Source organism: Primulina huaijiensis, chromosome 2, assembly GCF_012295235.1.
Source record: "Primulina huaijiensis isolate GDHJ02 chromosome 2, ASM1229523v2, whole genome shotgun sequence".
Taxonomy (NCBI): Eukaryota; Viridiplantae; Streptophyta; class Magnoliopsida; order Lamiales; family Gesneriaceae; genus Primulina; species Primulina huaijiensis.
This window is the reverse complement of record NC_133307.1, coordinates 31,168,347-31,186,398: the sequence shown is the minus strand read 5'-3', so window position 1 is coordinate 31,186,398 and position 18,052 is coordinate 31,168,347. Positions and strand designations below refer to the sequence as shown.

The following is an 18,052-nucleotide window of genomic DNA, read 5'->3' as shown; positions in this document are numbered from 1 at the left end:
CTACGCGTCTACTCTAGAAAATAAAATAAAATTAATGGCATTCAATTTTGCCAAGCTGTGTCACCACCCTGTGTCAGATGCACTAACTAGCACGCTTATCATAGCTAGGATGGACCTCAAGTTTAATTAAATTATTAATTAGTAAATTATGCATATGCGAAAAATTATAATAATAATTTATATAATCTTTTAAATTTTTATTAAATACTTACTTTTATGTTAAATTAGTGAGATGTCATAATACAATTTAAGAAAGATACTATTATAAATAAGTTGCGATGAAAATTTTGAGAAAAAACGTTGACGTAAGTTTTTCTAATTTTATTAAATGCTTAATTTTATGTTTAATTTAATAGCAATTGAGAGAAAATAGTGAGAAGTCATAGTATAATTTGAGAGAAATAATACTGAAAATAAGTTGTAATGACAATTTGAGAAAAAATGTTGTGTAAAAATAATTTGAAAAACAAAATATGGTGTACTCTATATTGCAGATTCTCTATATAATTATATATATAATGAAAAATATGATTTTATATTTTTGAAAAAAATTACAAGATTAAATAACATAAAAACCAACACAACCAAATTGCTTGGAAACCTCACTTACTTTCAAGTACTACTACATAATTTACATAATAAAAACCGACCGACTCGGCTAAACCGGTTGAACTGGTACCGGCCAATTCAAAACCAATTCAGGCCACATGAGATTGCTTGTTGACAATGTCATATTAATCATGCTCTTGTATCTTCGGTTGTTCAATATCTACCACCAAAATTTGCTTTTATCAAGTATGATTATGTCTTTACAGATGCATTCATGAGCCACCCCAGATGCATTCATGAGCCACCAAACTACTCATTCAATCAATCATGGATATTAAAATGCATGGATCAAATCAATGTATCAATTTATCATGAATTATTGACGATACAAGTTGGATCAATTTGCATGAGACTAATTCAGGGCAAAATTAATAGATATACTTATTTTAGAAGATGGATGATTGGTTCTGGATTCTGATTTGGTAATGTTATAACACCCAAATATAACATATGATTTATGCTGAGTTAGCTATGCCTGATCGAAGCATTAATGCCAAACTAAGATCTCTCAAGTAGACTTAACAATTTCAATCACAAATGCAAAATATCCCAATAACGAGTAAACGTTTTCAACAAATAAAGTTGGTATGTATTTCAACCGAGATATGAAGTTCTAAACATAGTTGATTCCAAGATAACAAGTCTATTTAACAATCCACGAAGAGTGTGGTTACAGAAATGCACCCGAGGAGACAGTGATATGTCTAGATCGTTGTAGGCTGCTTCAACCTCCGCAGCAAGAACCACATGCAGGAAGGGAGCCTGAGGATTGGAACAATAGTTGGAGAAGTCAGAATTTGAAAACAAGAGGTATAGGGAAGATAATTTCAAAGAAGGAACAATTAAGATGAAAAAACTTGCTGTGATCAATCCCTCGAACATTATCCATCCCACGAGGTGGCCCACGTGGACCACCACCATATGGACCACTTCCAGGCCCACCCGGACCACCACCATCCCATTTCTTGCTAGCACCAGATCCTTTTCTATAAGCATCAGATTTTTCCATCTGCAGAAAAGGTATAGAGAATGATGAAATTAAATAATTAAGCCAATGTTTAATGTGAATGACGAAACATTAGTTTATTTGTTAAATTCAATGTTTAACTCAAGTTTTATGAAGGATTAAAGTTATAAATCATTATATTATCTATACATATTAATTTATCATCTCTATATCATCATGTATCATCTCATCTTACGAGTTAAACGGTACCTAACCAAGGAATGTTAGAGTCGGAGACTTGGAGCTAGAGATTACCGAAAGCATCGTTGTGAAAAACACCCCAATGAAATTAATAATAGACCAAAAGAAATCTGTTATTGTTTTCAATCGCCAGAAAGATCTCTTAGACCTAACAACACCTGAAAAACAAAATTCATTTAGCCAGAAAAACTTGTTAACAATATGGATAGATGAATGGATTACATGGATATAATGGATATCTTTGAAATCAAATTGATTGAACATACGGTGTCACTCCACTGAATGAAATTGTATTTCACTGCTATTATTGAAAGATTCCTAAGTTCCGATCTCTATTTTCCCCCATGTTTCAGGAGTTAACAACGTTATATAATTACTGATAAACAATCTTTACATTTGCTACTACTTCAATCCAATCAAAAATCCAATTCAGAGTAAGTAAATATGGATGACTACTGAATTATAGCCACATAGTAAATAATATGTTTTCATTTCTTATGGCCAACCGATATTATAAAACCAATTAAAAGCATCCATTTTTTCAAATTTCTCACCCTCCATTGCTAACAAGAAAGAATAAAAATTTAGGCATTAACAACCAACAAAACACACAAAAGAATTTGTTCAAGCAAAGTCAGGGTAGGTCAGAGAAATTAGCAAACAAGGACATGAAGCCATCGAACCACCCTTGTCCTAAAATTCAAATAATCACATAAAAGTGAGCATAGAAAAGTGAATATTACCAACAAATGTGTGACTTCAAGCACGAAATGAGGAACTTCAGAGACAGATGATATGCGTGAAAACAGACAATCACCTAATTATACGCAAGAAAAAACACAAGAACAGTCTTAGGAGATCATGGTTCGCCAAAAGTTTCCTGAGTTGATTAAATTAGCCTTCAAAATTGAAACTTTCCATCTAAGAAGAGCTAAATCCTTCAAAGATTACATCCTTTTGCCGGACAAAAAAGAAATAATTTGAGTTCTATATTTAAGTGACATAGCATTGAGTTATTTAAAATTCAAGATACTTTATGAATAATTGAAACATTTTACCATTTTAAAAATATAAGCTCAATCTTGAAAATACTACTGGTACATAACATATTAGACCTTTTCTTATAACTACCACTATCCATCCCATAGATTCAATGTCCTCCAATTAAAATCTAGCTGGACTCTTCACTGGTTAGCAAAATTCACAAACTATTACACATAACCAACAGAAATAAAACTTGGGATGCCATAGATTTGGTCTTACAGCCGTTAACCCCCACGTCCAAAAAAGCCCTAAGACAAGTAATTCCAAATTTGAAACAAACACGCAACAAAGCACGAGCAATTGAAATCATTGAGTGATCAATTATTTATTCAGATTATTATCCACAAATTAAGCCGACAAAAATACATATTCACACCACTACAGAGCCTATGATCGCGATTCAATAAGTATTTGGGAGAATAACGATCAACGAACAGATGAACAAAGAGAAAAAGTTCGTAATACTAACAAAAATAGGAACCTAAATTGCTTAAAAATAATGAAATTCACTGAATGATAGGAAGATTACAGATGAAAATAACATAAATTAATTGATAATACGAGCAAAAAAATTACCTCTCTCGACGTAAGCCATGGTAGCGACGACCCCTTTGCAGCGTCTGTGACTCGGTTTTCTCTCTTTCAAAACAAAAAAAATAAAATAACACTGCGGGAATAATTGTGTGCGGGGTAGTACGAATACGGTTATTCGTGTTCCTTCCAATTACTAGTCGCCACGTGGTACACCGGGTTTGCATGTTAAATTTTTAGCTTTAAAAGATTTTTTTAAGAAAAACGATAGGTTTTAAAAAAAGATTCTAGATACTCGACATTTAAGAAATTTTTCAAATAAGCTCAAATTAAGGTTCGAATAATTCGGGCTGAACTCAGAATTTTAGCCTTTTCGAGCTGTAGTTCAATTATGCCCGAATCAAAGTTCGAATAACTCAAATTGAACTTGAAATCTAATTGCATTTCTACCGATTTCAAGTTATAATTAGTTGTATTTTCAAACTTTCATATCGAATTCGAATATCATACATATTTTTCAAAGCCCAACTCGAATATCCAAATTTTATACTATTCGGCTCGATTCAGTTTGTTTACTCCCCTGCACGATTTATTTGTTGATCCTTAATCTCGTGGTTTCAGTTTTGTTGAACACATTAAGAAATCCATGAAGAAAATGTAGGTTGTTTTGCAGGTGGAATGAAAGTGATTCGAAGATTACTTTTGTCTGTTAACGGCGATTTGTCTAGTCAATTTCAGGGTGTCACTTGTGATTCGGAATTTATCCACAAGTCCAATTTTTGGTAGTTGTTTCTTCCATCATTGTGCCCTTTCTATTTGTACAAATTAACGGGTGGAAGCTGTCTTGTAAAAATTAATGAGTGTTCTTTGGATATGCTTGAGGATTATTTTTGGCGGTGTCAGGAATATTTATGGGAACATAGATTACTTAATATTCCCGTTATTTTGTTGTTTGGAATTAAGCTTATGTTTCTTGATCTAGTACACAGCTGAGTACGTTTTCTCTAAGTTAACTCACGGGTTTTGATGATTGATAGCTAGATTATTTGTTGTGATCTTTCACTGAAAAGAGTTCCAAGATTTGAACGATTTCATTTTCTGCTGATATAGATGACAATTATAATTTTGGGCCGTCCGAGTCTGTGGATTTCGAGGGACAATCCATTGGTGACAAGAATGGTCCTCGTTGAACGCATTTTATCGAAAACTTGACAAAGCTGAGAAAACATATGACCGCTCTGGAGTTGGATCTAACTTCAATTGGGAGGGTGAGGGGGGGTTGGTCAGATTCAGTCACTCGGATGGTCTAAATGATGGTTTCAGTACGTTGAATGATTGAATGGTCTATAAATTAAAGCAAGCAGCCACATATTTCGAGCATGACCCTGTTGAAGTAAATCAAGAGAATTATGCTTTTAGACCAGATGTTAATTTATTGAGCGGGATGACGTACGATACCAGGGTATAAACTGGACAGTAACATCTCCAATTCGAGCATTTTCTTCTTCTCACTTCTCTATTTGCACGGTTCGTATGCTGTTATTGCAAATATTTATCATAATTATGTTAACATGGTCTTTCTGGAGTCAAGATGCAACTTTCTCCTAACAATGGATAATTCAAACTCGTTCCTTGCAAACTAAAGTTGCCTATTTACGAAATTGATGTAAATGAATAAATAGATTTCCCCGTACACATTTGTTAATCCTAGGTGCTACAGCCTAAGAGCTAGAAAAAATGGGAACATCCACAGATTTCCAACCCATGCTGTAATTATGGTGTAAACACAGAATGGATTTCTCTACTGGAAGTTCTATCTTGTCCTTTAGAATGAGTGTCATTTTTATTTTAGTTTTTGTGTGTTACTCTATGTTATTGGAAACAAGCTGCCTGATCTTGTTCTAGACGATAGGATCTTCAGTTTTTTATACTAGTTTGCTTTACTTGCTCTTTGTTCATTCTCTGGTGTCATGTTTACCAGAATGTTTACGTTGATTTATATAGGATCTTGACCTGAGAAAGCCTGGAGTTCGCAGGCCTGGCAAGAGGAATAAGTTTGAAACGACGTCAGAGGAAGTACTACGCAAAGCGGATTTCAGGGTACGGATATTTGACATATTTTTCTTCTATATTTGTCTTTCTATTATAATGTTGTTTTTGTGCATGTCACATGTGTTTTGTCTAGCAATACTATTTATTTAAAAAAGTTTCATGGAATTCAGATCTTTGTTTGATCCATAATAATTAACCCTTTCTCAATATGATTCACACCATTTTCTCAAGTTAAGATGCAAATTACTTCAAAACGATGTTTGATTTAGTGATATGATTATTCTCGACAAAGAGAAAAAAGAATGCTAGTCAATTTACTTAGCCCAAGTTTATGTGCAGAATGTGAGATTTCTTGCAACTTTCCTCACCGAGGCTGGTATTATCATCAAGAGGAGCAAGGTAGCAATAGCTTTTTCTACTTGATGGACTTAAACTTCTGAACAAAACATGGCTAAAGCTCTTCGTTAACTGTTTTGATCAGACTGGAATCAGTGCCAAAACACAGAAGAAGATTGCACGTGAGATCAAGACTGCACGAGCATTTGGTTTGATGCCTTTCACCACAATGGGAACCAATCAATTTACCTACGGGAGAACAATGGAGGACTAGGATGCAGATTTCGGATATGAGATCTATGAACACGATTTTGATTCTCGAGAAACCTGAAATCCTACGTGCCTTTTACCCTGCACCTTTTCGTGCCAAGAGAACCAAGGATGGAAAATTTGTTAATCTTGGAACATGTTGCTTGTATCAATCGTGACTACTATTTAGAATCAATTATGCTATACGTGGTAAGATTTTGTGTCAACCCATAACGTGAAACGTCATGTTTGTGAATTTTAATAGGAATAAGCCTACTCACCTTCTAAGCTTGAATAAATGATTCTGTGCGCACATTTTTGTAGTTTTAAAATTTTAGTAAGTGAATATTACAGAATTTATTAAAATAGATTTTTATAATATTTTTATTAAATAAAAATAACATACTCATATTTGATAATGTAATATAGATAATATAAATATAAATATAAATATTTATTTATAAAGCCAGGTCTTTTTTACGGATCTTTCTTAAATGAAAAACGATCTCATGGTCGTATTTGTGAGACAGATATCTTATTTGGATCATCAATGAAAAAATATTACTTNAAAAAAAAAAAAAAAAAAAAAAAAAAAAAAAAAAAAAAAAAACATCTCATGGCAAAATAAGTTTTATTAAGCCTCTTCTCTTATATTTTTGAATACAGCTCGCGATTCACCATTTTTTTTATAGGGACGCGAAAAAACAAAAGTTCATTCTGAGTTGGGAGCAGAAACAGAAAAATGGCTGCGACAATCGGATGGTACGGACCATTGATTGATCTACGCAAAGCTTCGTCTCACATAGGAGATTACGTACAACTCCTGGTGTTCATTCACAAATCCACTCCTATCCAGGTTATTGGCCGATTTCTTCTGTTTATTTTTCGCGATATCAGTGATAACAGATTCTAAATTTACTGTATAATTTATTAATGTTGCATCTGTTTGTACGATTATTGAGCAGTACAAAATTTCCAGAAATGGAGGAGAGGTGGTGAGGCTGGATATTTTGGTGGGGGATGAAACAAGGACGTATTTTCCTGTAACCATCTGGCAACAACAAATGGCGTCCAAAGTTGTTGCTGGAAATGTTTGTTTACTTCAAAGTATGCTGTTTGTTGTTTAAATAATTTTGATTTGTTGCGGGTGCGTTCTGTTTTCATGTCTGTTGTAACAATATTGGGCTAAGAAATAGTCCGATGATCTTCTCATTGCATTTCAGACTTGGGGTAGTTCTATTTGATCTTCTCATCCAGCTGCCCATTTCGACTGTTGAACGAACAATTGAAACATTTTCCACGAGGGATTCCTTAGGTTCTTGAGCCATTGGCAAAAAAATTTCAAAACTTGATTGCTTATTTCATACAATTTTTCTAACGCTACAATTTTCTCCCACCAATATAGCTCAAGTAGCCTCCCTGACTCTCATTTGGTACTGTTACGAAATCTTACCCGACCTGATTTGGTGGATATGTTGGGATTGGATTACTTTGTATGGACCATTTCCTTGCTTCAGTTCCTTTCTCTGCTGGCTTTCTTTACAAATTTTAGGTTGTCCACATTTTAGAGTTCGTTGATTCCAAATTTTATAAGTAATGTCTTCAATTGTTAACAGATGTCAAAATCACCAAATATGGAGATTCTTTGGAGGCCAGAACCCTCCATTGTTCATCTTTGCAGTGTCTTATCCATTCGGAAGATTTCCTTGCACCAAAAGGTACTTCCCACATACCTTCTGTGTATATTGCTCCAGATTGTGTATTTGTTCATCAGGTTTTGAGAGTTTTGGTTATTTCTGAGATTTGCAAGAATTTGGCTTGGGGGTATGGCGTTTGTTATTATTTCTTTTGGAACTTCTCAAAATGCATCTTAATTTGATGTAGTATTTGCCTGGCAAGAAAAATAATTGAGTTCACGGATATAAAGCTGAATTTAAGACAGTGGATGCTGCTTGTTACAAATTACCTACATATTGGTTTTACTTGTTTGAAAATTACCCATACCTACGACACTTCGTTAATCAATTATGCACAAACAGGCGTCATCGAGTTGATGGGGGAATGTCGTGTAGGGATAACAGCAAGAGACAAGCTTAAGAAAGTTGTTGGGTGGCTACAGCAAGTCAGGCTTGCTCGTTGTGGCAGTGAAATAAACTACTATGAAGTAAGCCTTTCAATATTGAACTAATTTTCTTTGACTTTTCTCAGACATTGGCTTTGGGGAAAACTCTTGGCATTGTTTTGAATAATTCATGGCTTAATACTATTCTCAACAACCGAGGTTAATGTAAATTATCACCATGCTCTCACACGAATTATGCCCTTTATTTTGTAAGCTATCGCGACCATTTTTAGGTGTCTTCCGAGTATACTCAGCTCTGTCAACCATCATCTTTTTGTTATCCAGTTTTTGTTCTTACTTTGGTTTAGTTCGAGTGTTTTGATGTAGTTTTTTCACTGATTGCATATGTTTTTGTGTTGATCAACTATGCTTGGACATTCCGTGTTTTCTCTGTGCAGGATAGCTATCAAAGTCAGGAAGACATCATAACTATATTTATAAGATTCATTACCCAGTCGAGATAGTTTTCCTCTTCCTTATTGATGTTTTTTATTCTCGAAAAATAATATACTTTATGATTTCCAGCACCAGAGGCAGGTAAAAGTAAATTGGAAAGTGCGGGAAGAGACACAATCTAAGAATTGTTTATCCCTCTCAGAGTTGAGTGATTTAAACAAGTACTATAAGGCAACCTTTAATGCATATGTTGGTGAGATATTTCTTCCAATTACCTGGATCAATCTTCGTGAGACTAATGCTGAAAGGATGTTTATAAGTACAAGACTACATGCGCTAGCTGATGATGGATTGGTTGATGATCTCGTCACTTCTGGCTGCCACCTATGTGGCACTCCTGTGAATACCGGACTTGGATATGAAAAGTGATCAAATATATTTTTTTGTTGCGCTTTATGTAACACATGATTAAAAAACTCGTTTTCTGACACACAATCTTTGTTTCAGCGGGGCGAGCATGCAGCAAAACAGGTTGCCTTTATATTGTCAGAGAAGTTCGGACCGTAACCATGATGTAGGCACCATATACAGACCTTTCTTGGTACTGTTTGTTTTTTTCACATAATCTGTTTTCTTCACCTTGCTCTCTAATTTGCCAAGGAAATTTAGATTCAACTGATTATTTGCAGTTATATGTTTGGGACGACTCTAAACATGCCCCGATTCTTGTCACGAACAAGGCTGCTGAGCTTCTATTCGGGAACATCCAGGCTGAGAAAGTTGAATCTTGCTATAAAGTCCATATGAAAAAACAACTCCATCATAAAAAAGGTACTGAATGCAATATAGGGATCGAAAAGAAGCCAAATTTGTACATGATTTGGTTGATTTTATTGAAAATGTTGCTTCAACGAGGAAAGAATAGTCCACTGAAATTTAAGGTAACAGTCGATGTAAATAAAGACTGGGAAAGTGGGAGGCTTGAGATGGAATCTGTTTCAATCCCAGCTTTAGTGAGGTTATGATATTGTTGCTACTCATTTAGATTTTGCAATGGTATCAATATTGAAATTAATATAATGAGTATAAAAAATATATAATGATTTAGTCTAATTTATTTGTAAGGTGGTCATGCCTCATTTGGAACATAGCTCTATAACCAATTTTCAATTGTGGTCCTAATTCTAATAATTATAATTAGCATAACCGATTATTTATTTATTTTGGAAAATGGCTAACTTGTTAGAGACATAAAAACCAAATATAAAAAAGTCTAGGAAATGTTGATACTGTAAAAGATGATGGCAACATGTATTTCTAATTCTTAGTAAATAAATATGAAAGTAATAATATGTGAGTATGCGTGTTTAATATATGGTTTCTACTCATAAACACTAATTGGTCTACAATCGAGTAAAATATTCACTCACTTTCTGTCAAATGTTAATAGCTATTTTTTTTTCAAATTATAATATCTCATGCATTAATTCATTATGAAACTCAAAAGTTAAAATCAATTATTCGAATTAGAACAAACCGAACAAAACTGAAAATTATAGTTTGATTATAAAAATTTCGTGATTTGGTTTTATTTGAAATTTTGTAAAATCAATAAAATGAGGTTTAATTTGAATTTTTATTTAAAACTAAACCACATTTGCCAAAATAATTTCCAAAAGGAACGATTTGCCCAGTTCGGAATCTTGACATCACCAGTGCTTTCAATATATAATTAAATTAATCGTCGTTTAGGAATTTAAATAATTGTTACATGTGAAATCAGTCCATTGAAAAAAACAAGGCCACTAAGAGTTCCCAATATCTTAACTTTTCCTTAACACAAGAAATCCTTTACCAAAAACAAACTTAAACAATATTTTTCTTCGTTTCATCTATTATTAAATATATTTTAAAAATTCATTTATTTTAAAAAACATTAAGTTTTTCTTGAAAAAATCACTCTCTTGTGTATGAAAAACAAATTCGAACTCAAAATCGGAGCGAAATTATGGGCTGTTGATTGTACAAATGTCCAATGGCTGTTCAATTTGGTGCAGAAGACTTTTCAAATTTTGATCTTATTATGGGGAAAGCTCTGAAGGTATGAGAATGTGAAGCTATGAGACGGGGCTTCTCAATGAGCTGCGGTCACAGTTTCTTTACCTATAGAGTTCCTGGCAAAGTGGACTACTGCTCCCTGGGTGCCTACGAATCTGACTGCTAATCCTGTCCAACATCATTATTACCAGCACCAGCAAACGGCCACCCATATATGTCTGCTCTGAAGTGCAATATAGATGCGTCGATCTTTGCCAGCAATAATGCCACGGGATCTGTGTTGTCATTCGGGTATCACTGTGCGACCTGAGATTTTTAGCAGTCGAGAGGCCGAGGCATTGGCATTACTGGAGTCACTGAATTGGACTACTGATCTTGAGATAAAAGATGTGATTTTTGAGACAGATTCAAAGTTCGTGGTGGATACATATCTTACTGAATTTGGGGTTTTACCATGACATCGTCGTGCCCTCTTGACGGTAGAATCGTCATTTCAAATTTGTTTTCTTTGAGAACAACCGATTATGGCGGCCCATATTGCGGCTAGGTCGACATATTCATATGATAGTCCTACTGTTTTTTATGTTGTTCTTTGTTTTCTCGCTTATGTATTTCTTGCCGATTGTACTGGTTCAGGTCTTTGAATTAAATTTTCTAATTGATCAACACGCGATGCGTACGTATATATTAAGGTTTTTTATGAGTTAAATATTTTTTGTAAATATTTATAGTATTTATATTTGAAAATATAATAATAATAATAATAATAATAATAATACCTTAAAGTGTCTGAATAATATACAACTTGTTGGTAATATAGAATATCAGCAGTACATTTGTATCTCCACCTACTGGCGTGCTAGCTGATTGCTTCATTCCTACAAATCACGACGGTTGTTAATATTTTAAATATTTTATAAATAAATCAATTATAAAATCGGGCAAGTAATTTTCAATAATTTATTGTCAACTGCTTTGACGGCGCCAAGAAGCCTACCTCATATTTAACCCCACAAACTTTGAATATCCATCTTAAAATGTGTTTTAACATTTAAAGGACGACGATTTAACTAAGTAAAAACTAATATTAATTTATTATTTATTCAATTCTACATGTTTCTACGCTCATTCAAAACTCGAGTTCAAGTAGTATGATATTTGAACTCGATTCAACTCATTTGCATCCCTACACATATATATGGAGGGTCGATTATATTTGAACAGCTTGCTCGATAATTTATTTAATTAGCTAAAATATATTCTTGATTTCGGGAGGCAATTTTATTTATATCTAATTTATTGTGTGCATATAATATAATTCTTAAACGTGGTTAAACTATATAGTGAGTAAAAATAAAATTTATAGAAAATTTGCTCAAATGTATTTATGTATTTCATTAATGTCTTTTCTTTTTTTGTGGGAATTGAGTTTAGTGAAGATGATAACATAGATATATTTACTAAATATTAGTTACTTTGTTTTTTTAATTTTATCAAAGATTTTTTTATATATATTAAACCAAAATTATAAATTGGTGATTGATTGAATGGAACCAGATTAAAAAAAAAAAAACAAAAACTTGAAATGACCGCTTTTTATGATAGAAACATGTTTGACTAATCATGGAATCTTTGAATAATTTTTCTCCAGTCAATTTTAATTATTTTGACTTGTCACATTCCCCTTTCAATTCAATAATATCAATTCATGACACCGTTTCTATTATTTTTCAACAGGTTCTTAGTGGTTTTCCAAAGGCATTTCCTTCATTGGGACTCAAGATTAGGGATGTAATCGAATCGAGCTGAGCCGAACTCTTGAATGTTTGAGCTTTGTTCGTTTATAATCGAGCCAAACTCGAGCTTTATTTAACGAATATATGCATGGCTCACGAGCTTATTCAAACCTTTATCGAGCCTAAACAAGCTTAATAAATATTAATTATACATTTAAATTTTCATTAAATTAATTAAAAAGTAAATTATATATTTAAAGAAAAATATATTATTCTTATTAAAATTTGTAAATTTATTATAATAAATAAATTTAATAGATTTTTCTATATATTTCATAAATAATATGCAAAATAAATAAATCAAATATCAAAACTATTATTTTTTCATCTAAAAGATTACTCATGAACTTACCAACGAACATGTTCACGAGCTAACGAGCCGAGTACTGTAAAGCTTGAGTTTGGTTTGTTTATCTTAACGAGCCTCATTAAACGAGCTCAAACGAGCTTTTATCGAATCGAGCTTCGAATAGCTCACAAACGGTTTGGTTCATTTACATCTCTATCCAAGATGTTATTGGATTTTCCATTAATCACCTTGGATTTGCCATTAATCACACCTCAAATAAAATTATTTCCTGTCCACGGCCGGAGGACAAATCCGGTACTTTGACGGAAAATTCAATACTTGGGCATCCATCGTCAGCGTTTTGCCGCACCCACATCGGCCTGATCGGCCACGCATAGCAACACATGGGCTTTCGGAAGTAGCAATGCTGGCATGCATGAACGGATATACTGATATACAGGAGAATAGGAAAGTCATCACATTTATGCTAATTCCACAATTTCGTATAGACAATATGGGTACGGGTATGGATCTATGTATTTGTCTATATACTTCGAACATAACGAACATTATCTATATACACGTGCAAGTCTATATATGTTTTTACTTTCTACCTGCCATCAAGGTAAGAACTAAAACTAAAGTAAACCAATGTATCCACTTGTTCTTTCTAGAATTCAGCCCCGAATTATTTTTGTCGTCTTTACGGCCCATTTTTCGGATTAGTGATGCACAAAACGAGTGATTTGTCAACAAGTAAGTTCTTCTTAAAATACCTACTCTTATTTTAAAGTTATTCTGCTTATGAACTTAGAAGTGCTTGTTTATTATTTTTCTCAATACATGGGCACAAGAGTTTTAATTTTTCGCTATCACCTGAAATCGAACGTAGACTTCATTTCTATAACTAGGAGGGATTTTTGCCACCCCAACATATGTGGGGTGACAGAAGTACTTGTGTGTCCAATTGACAGCGTCGTAGCGCAATCAGATATATAACCTGAAAAATCTCAATATCTAGTGGCACTAATTGATATATATATATATATATATACCACTAGATATTGAGATAATTGATATATATATATATATATATATATATATTTCTACGTACCCAAACGCAGCGGAAGTTTAAAATTTTTATTTTATTTTGAAAACAAAATAACTTTTGGACACTCGTATAGTTTTCACGAATTAAACATACATAGGATGTTCAGAAAATTATACCTTTGTGAATTAAATCACTGGACTCCAACTAATCCGGTATAAACGGATTAGCTCTTGTTGATTCCCTACGAACTTTCTTCAAGAAATCCTCCTATCAAGTCCACGACTAGATAGTGTGTTTCTCTTCCAATTTGCACTAGAAAATATGGAAGATATTTTGCGTAGGAGAGAAAATAATTGAGAGATGGCTCAAATTTTCCTTCAAAAATATTGGCCAATTTTTTTTTTTCTCTTTGGAAGTGAAAGTCTCGAAGAATTGAGGTGGTGGCTAGGTTTTCAACCTTTTTGTGTTATTTATAATTAACTTAAAACTTAATTACATAATTAACATTAATGGGCTTGATATATATAAATGTGTGTGTGTGTGTGTGTGTGTGTGTGTGTGTGAGCCGGATTTAATGAGCCGGCATGGCTGATGCTACATAACTAGCTAGTCAAAGTATGTATACAAAATTGTTATAGTAACTGGTTCGTAAAGGACATTAGGGTTGCCAATCAAATATATTATATATCAAGTAACCAAGCCTAGTAGTTTTCACTTTGATGATTACTAAGTAATAGGATCCCAGCCATTTTTTACGTATTTAACTTGGTGTTTTGAACTTTATGTGCAATTTCGGCGTTTTATGTTTTAGAAGGTATTTAATTTTTTGTAACTTACGTTGTGATTCTTGGATGAAACAATATTGATGTTATTGCAGGTGGTCGGAATGTAAAGAACTAGAGGACACAAATCTTTTAGTAGACTATGCACTTATGCAGACAACCAAAAAGGATAATATTAAACGGCTTCACAAGTTAAATAAATCTATTAAAATATAAATAGTCTTGAAATTATTTCAATAAATGAATAAATTGATAATTTTTTTAAAATACAATACAACACACGGACGTTGGCCATAAATTGATAATTAAGGAAGTGAGAGTTTATGAATAGGTGCATATGCCGAATAACTTACATCTTCATTGTGTAAATTAATATCACGTATACTTATTTAAAACGAAAATTTAATTAGTGTAAATAAACGAGATTCTCTCGAGTTGTTTCAAGAATATGTATGAATCAAAACAAATTATTGGTATTGCATTAATTGGGTTTTGCTAATTCTACTAATAGCTTTTATTTTGGATATATAGTTGGCTTCCCTTCGATTCGATGGAAAATGTTATGGATTATATATTATCCTCAAATGGGACTATATATATATATAATTTATTTCTCTATTATTTTTAAATTGAAGCTACATTGACATTATTGGATTAACCCATGGTTAGACAAATTATTATTTAAATCAAAGTAGTAGTGCTAATCCATCTCTTTATATTAATTAATTCCTCCGTTGTAATCATTATTCCATCTCCCAGTTCAATTCGGTATACAGCCAAGCACTTCTCTTAGCCATGGCAATGGTTATGGATCTTGATTTTTCAAAATATAGTCATTATATTGACATGGCCACCACGAACACAGCCGGTGAGGGTGGCTATTGGAACGACTGGTCACCGGTGGTCGACTGGGAGGAACTTTCCGGCGAACAGGACGACTTCCACAACCTCATTGACTCCATAATGGATGATCAAAATATTGTGATACATCACGATCAATCAATTAGTCCTGACATGAGTGAAGAGTATTATAATAATTTATCATCTCCGGAGTGCCACACACTGATGAGCACAGATGAAGAATCCTGCAGTGGCGGCACGGAGGATTGCAAGTGGCTGAGGCTCGTCCACCTCCTCATGGCTGCGGCTGAGGCCCTGGCGGGGGCTAACAAATGCCGCGAGTTGGCTAGGGTGATATTGATTCGGCTCAAGGAGTTGGTGTCGCCAAATGCCGGCACCAACATGGAGAGGCTGGCATCCTATTTCACCGACGCCTTACGAGGTCTGCTTGACGGCGGGAAGGGCGGCAGCCACCAGTACAAGGACGAGCACCGCCAGACGGATGTTTTGGCAGCGTTTCATTTGTTGCAAGACATGTCGCCTTATTTGAAATTCGGACATTTCACCGCAAATCAGGCTATTTTTGAAGCTGTGACTCATGATAGGAGGGTTCATATTGTTGACTATGATATAATGGAAGGTATCCAATGGGCCTCACTGATGCAGGCCTTGGTGTCTAGAAAAGATGGGACCCCGCCTCCCCATCTTCGGATCACAGCCATATCCAGGGGAGGTGGGGGGCGGCGTTCGTTCGGCACCATCCAAGAAACCGGCCGACGCCTAACATCGTTTGCGGCGTCCATAGGTCAACCATTCTCATTCCACCAATGTAGGCTGGATGCGGCCGAGACATTCAAACCATCCTCCTTAAAGTTGGTGAGGGGAGAAGCTCTTATAATAAACTGCATGTTACAGCTACCACATTTTAATCATCGATCCCCAGATTCAATCGCTTCATTCTTATCCGGGTCCAAGACCCTAAACCCACGACTAATCACCCTTGTAGAAGAAGAAATGGGGCCCACTGGAGACGAAGGGTTCGTGGGCCAGTTCATGGACTCATTGCAACATTACTCGGCTATCTGTGACTCACTGGAGGCCGGGTTTCCGATGCAGGGCCGATCACGTGAGTTGGTGGAGCGGATTTTCTTGGGTCCCCGGATAGCTTGGTCGTTGGATCGTGCCCATGGGGGTGGCGACGGGTGTTCCTGGGGGCAGTGGCTGGCCGGGATCGGGTCATACCCGATGAACATTAGTTTTTGGAATCATTGTCAAGCTAAGTTGCTGATAGGATTATACAATGATGGATATCGGGTTGAGGAATTGGCAACCAATAAACTAGTTCTAGGATGGAAGTCACGACGCCTACTTTCGGCTTCTATTTGGTGCTTTCAAGATAAATGATATGTAATTAGTAATCTTGTGTTTTATTCTTTCAATCTTGCGTTGATTTTTCTACTTTTAATCCCTACTTATTTGTTGTGATGTAAGTCCATATTGTGGCATTTCTACTTCATTAATTGTGTCAAAGCCAGTCCTTAAATTTGATCTTGTCGTCCGTTTTACATATAAATATTTCTAACATATTTCTTCTCTTTTGCCCAAAACAATGTTTTTATTTCTCGTACAAGAGTATACGGTAAAAGATTAACTCACAACTATCAAAAGGACCCACAAATGTTTATACAATTCCAACTTCTCAGAGAAGTCATTTACTATAAATTGAAAATTGAGGTGAAATCACGTTTTTACCCTTGGACCCCATGGGGGGTAGCTGTTGAAATATCCCTCTCACGCGTGGGCAACAGAATTAATAACATTATTTTGAAGAGGGTATCACTGGAACATGGGAAGATTCCTGGGAATGTGCCATCATGTAACATACATATCCCAATTTTGATGACATCAACCATCTAAATTAACACATAAATATTGCACATTAAATACTCCTCTGACTTCACACAAATTAAAATATATATTGGCCGCAGCTTTCTTAATATTTTTATATATCTTTATTTATTATAGGGAAATAATAATCTGTCCAAACCATTTCCAATCATCTTTTAAACCCTTCTTATTTATTCTTATTTTTCTAGGTAACAACCTTTAATTGTTAATTCGTTCAATACTTTTAAATACAAATGTTATTTATATTTAGAAATTTGGCANTCAATTAATATCTTATCGTTCTGAAACTATCATGTAAATTTTGACCATTGAACGACGGATACGAAATCAATCAGATTTTTTTCGATCAAAAGTGTTATGCTAAATGAAACAATACATTTTGAAACTAAATACATGCATGTAATCAAATGAATCGGTTAGAGTTATCGATCGTAATTAAATAGAAGATTAGTAAAATTCAGTGGACCGAGAGGACTTGGTCCTGTGAGTAGTGCAAAGCTATACTTATAGAGTGGGTCTCATGTGAGACCGTCTCACGGAACTTAATCTGTGAGACGTGTCAACCCTACTCATATTCACAATAAAAAGTAATACTCTTAGTATAAAAATTAATACTTTTTCATGTATGAACCAAACAAGATATCTGCCTTACAAATACGAACCATGATACCGTCTCACACAAGTTTTTACCATACTTATATACGTAATTAGACGATTATTTATTTATTTTTGAAATATTTCATTCAAAAAATAATTATATGTTTATACTTATTTAGTTCGAT

The 18,052-nt window shown here is 34.2% G+C and overlaps 4 protein-coding genes across 7 annotated transcripts; 3 read left to right on the top strand and 1 right to left on the bottom strand.

Annotated features, from left to right (window-relative positions):
- Positions 1-1,113: 1,113 nt before the first annotated feature.
- On the bottom strand, positions 1,114-3,551 carry LOC140971630 (uncharacterized). Its single transcript, XM_073433986.1, has 4 exons — positions 3,437-3,551; positions 1,871-1,974; positions 1,471-1,618; positions 1,114-1,371 (listed from the first exon to the last, which is right to left on the bottom strand). Exons 1-4 carry the CDS (start codon positions 3,453-3,455, stop codon positions 1,334-1,336), a joined length of 309 nt encoding a protein of 102 aa, XP_073290087.1. The 5' UTR covers positions 3,456-3,551; the 3' UTR covers positions 1,114-1,333.
- Positions 3,552-4,681: 1,130 nt separating this feature from the next.
- On the top strand, positions 4,682-6,295 carry LOC140961771 (uncharacterized). 2 transcript variants are annotated; one of them, XM_073420463.1, is made up of 4 exons: positions 4,682-4,853; positions 5,396-5,491; positions 5,783-5,842; positions 5,925-6,295. In XM_073420463.1, exons 1-4 carry the CDS (start codon positions 4,731-4,733, stop codon positions 6,051-6,053), a joined length of 408 nt encoding a protein of 135 aa, XP_073276564.1. In that variant the 5' UTR covers positions 4,682-4,730; the 3' UTR covers positions 6,054-6,295. The 2 variants fall into 2 exon arrangements, with proteins under 2 accessions (XP_073276564.1, XP_073276571.1); XM_073420470.1 differs by lacking the exon at positions 5,783-5,842.
- Positions 6,296-6,700: 405 nt separating this feature from the next.
- Positions 6,701-9,647, top strand: LOC140971629 (uncharacterized). 3 transcript variants are annotated; one of them, XM_073433985.1, is made up of 7 exons: positions 6,701-6,884; positions 6,994-7,135; positions 7,645-7,746; positions 8,101-8,192; positions 8,676-8,971; positions 9,054-9,147; positions 9,236-9,647. In XM_073433985.1, exons 1-7 carry the CDS (start codon positions 6,771-6,773, stop codon positions 9,569-9,571), a joined length of 1,176 nt encoding a protein of 391 aa, XP_073290086.1. In that variant the 5' UTR covers positions 6,701-6,770; the 3' UTR covers positions 9,572-9,647. The 3 variants fall into 3 exon arrangements, with proteins under 3 accessions (XP_073290086.1, XP_073290085.1, XP_073290084.1); XM_073433984.1 differs by having other exon boundaries at positions 8,068-8,192; positions 9,063-9,147; XM_073433983.1 differs by having other exon boundaries at positions 8,068-8,192.
- Positions 9,648-15,304: 5,657 nt separating this feature from the next.
- On the top strand, positions 15,305-16,820 carry LOC140961762 (protein NODULATION SIGNALING PATHWAY 2-like). Its single transcript, XM_073420449.1, has one exon. It carries the CDS (start codon positions 15,318-15,320, stop codon positions 16,764-16,766), a length of 1,449 nt encoding a protein of 482 aa, XP_073276550.1. The 5' UTR covers positions 15,305-15,317; the 3' UTR covers positions 16,767-16,820.
- Positions 16,821-18,052: the final 1,232 nt, after the last annotated feature.

Excerpts from the sequence above, each read along its gene's own strand:
- LOC140971630 (XM_073433986.1), bottom strand. Across the intron at positions 1,619-1,870 it reads TTTTCACAACGATGCTTTCG|ATGGAAAAATCTGATGCTTA; the intron begins GTAATCTCTAGC and ends CCTTTTCTGCAG. Across the intron at positions 1,372-1,470 it reads TGTTCGAGGGATTGATCACA|GCTCCCTTCCTGCATGTGGT; the intron begins GCAAGTTTTTTC and ends TCCAATCCTCAG.
- LOC140961771 (XM_073420463.1), top strand. The coding sequence starts at position 4,731 with ATGGTCTATAAATTAAAGCAAGCAGCCACATATTTCGAGCATGACCCT. Across the intron at positions 5,492-5,782 it reads TACGCAAAGCGGATTTCAGG|AATGTGAGATTTCTTGCAAC; the intron begins GTACGGATATTT and ends GTTTATGTGCAG. Across the intron at positions 5,843-5,924 it reads TTATCATCAAGAGGAGCAAG|ACTGGAATCAGTGCCAAAAC; the intron begins GTAGCAATAGCT and ends TGTTTTGATCAG.
- LOC140971629 (XM_073433983.1), top strand. The coding sequence starts at position 6,771 with ATGGCTGCGACAATCGGATGGTACGGACCATTGATTGATCTACGCAAA. Across the intron at positions 6,885-6,993 it reads ACAAATCCACTCCTATCCAG|TACAAAATTTCCAGAAATGG; the intron begins GTTATTGGCCGA and ends ATTATTGAGCAG. Across the intron at positions 7,747-8,067 it reads AGATTTCCTTGCACCAAAAG|GCGTCATCGAGTTGATGGGG; the intron begins GTACTTCCCACA and ends ATGCACAAACAG.
- LOC140961762 (XM_073420449.1), top strand. The coding sequence starts at position 15,318 with ATGGCAATGGTTATGGATCTTGATTTTTCAAAATATAGTCATTATATT.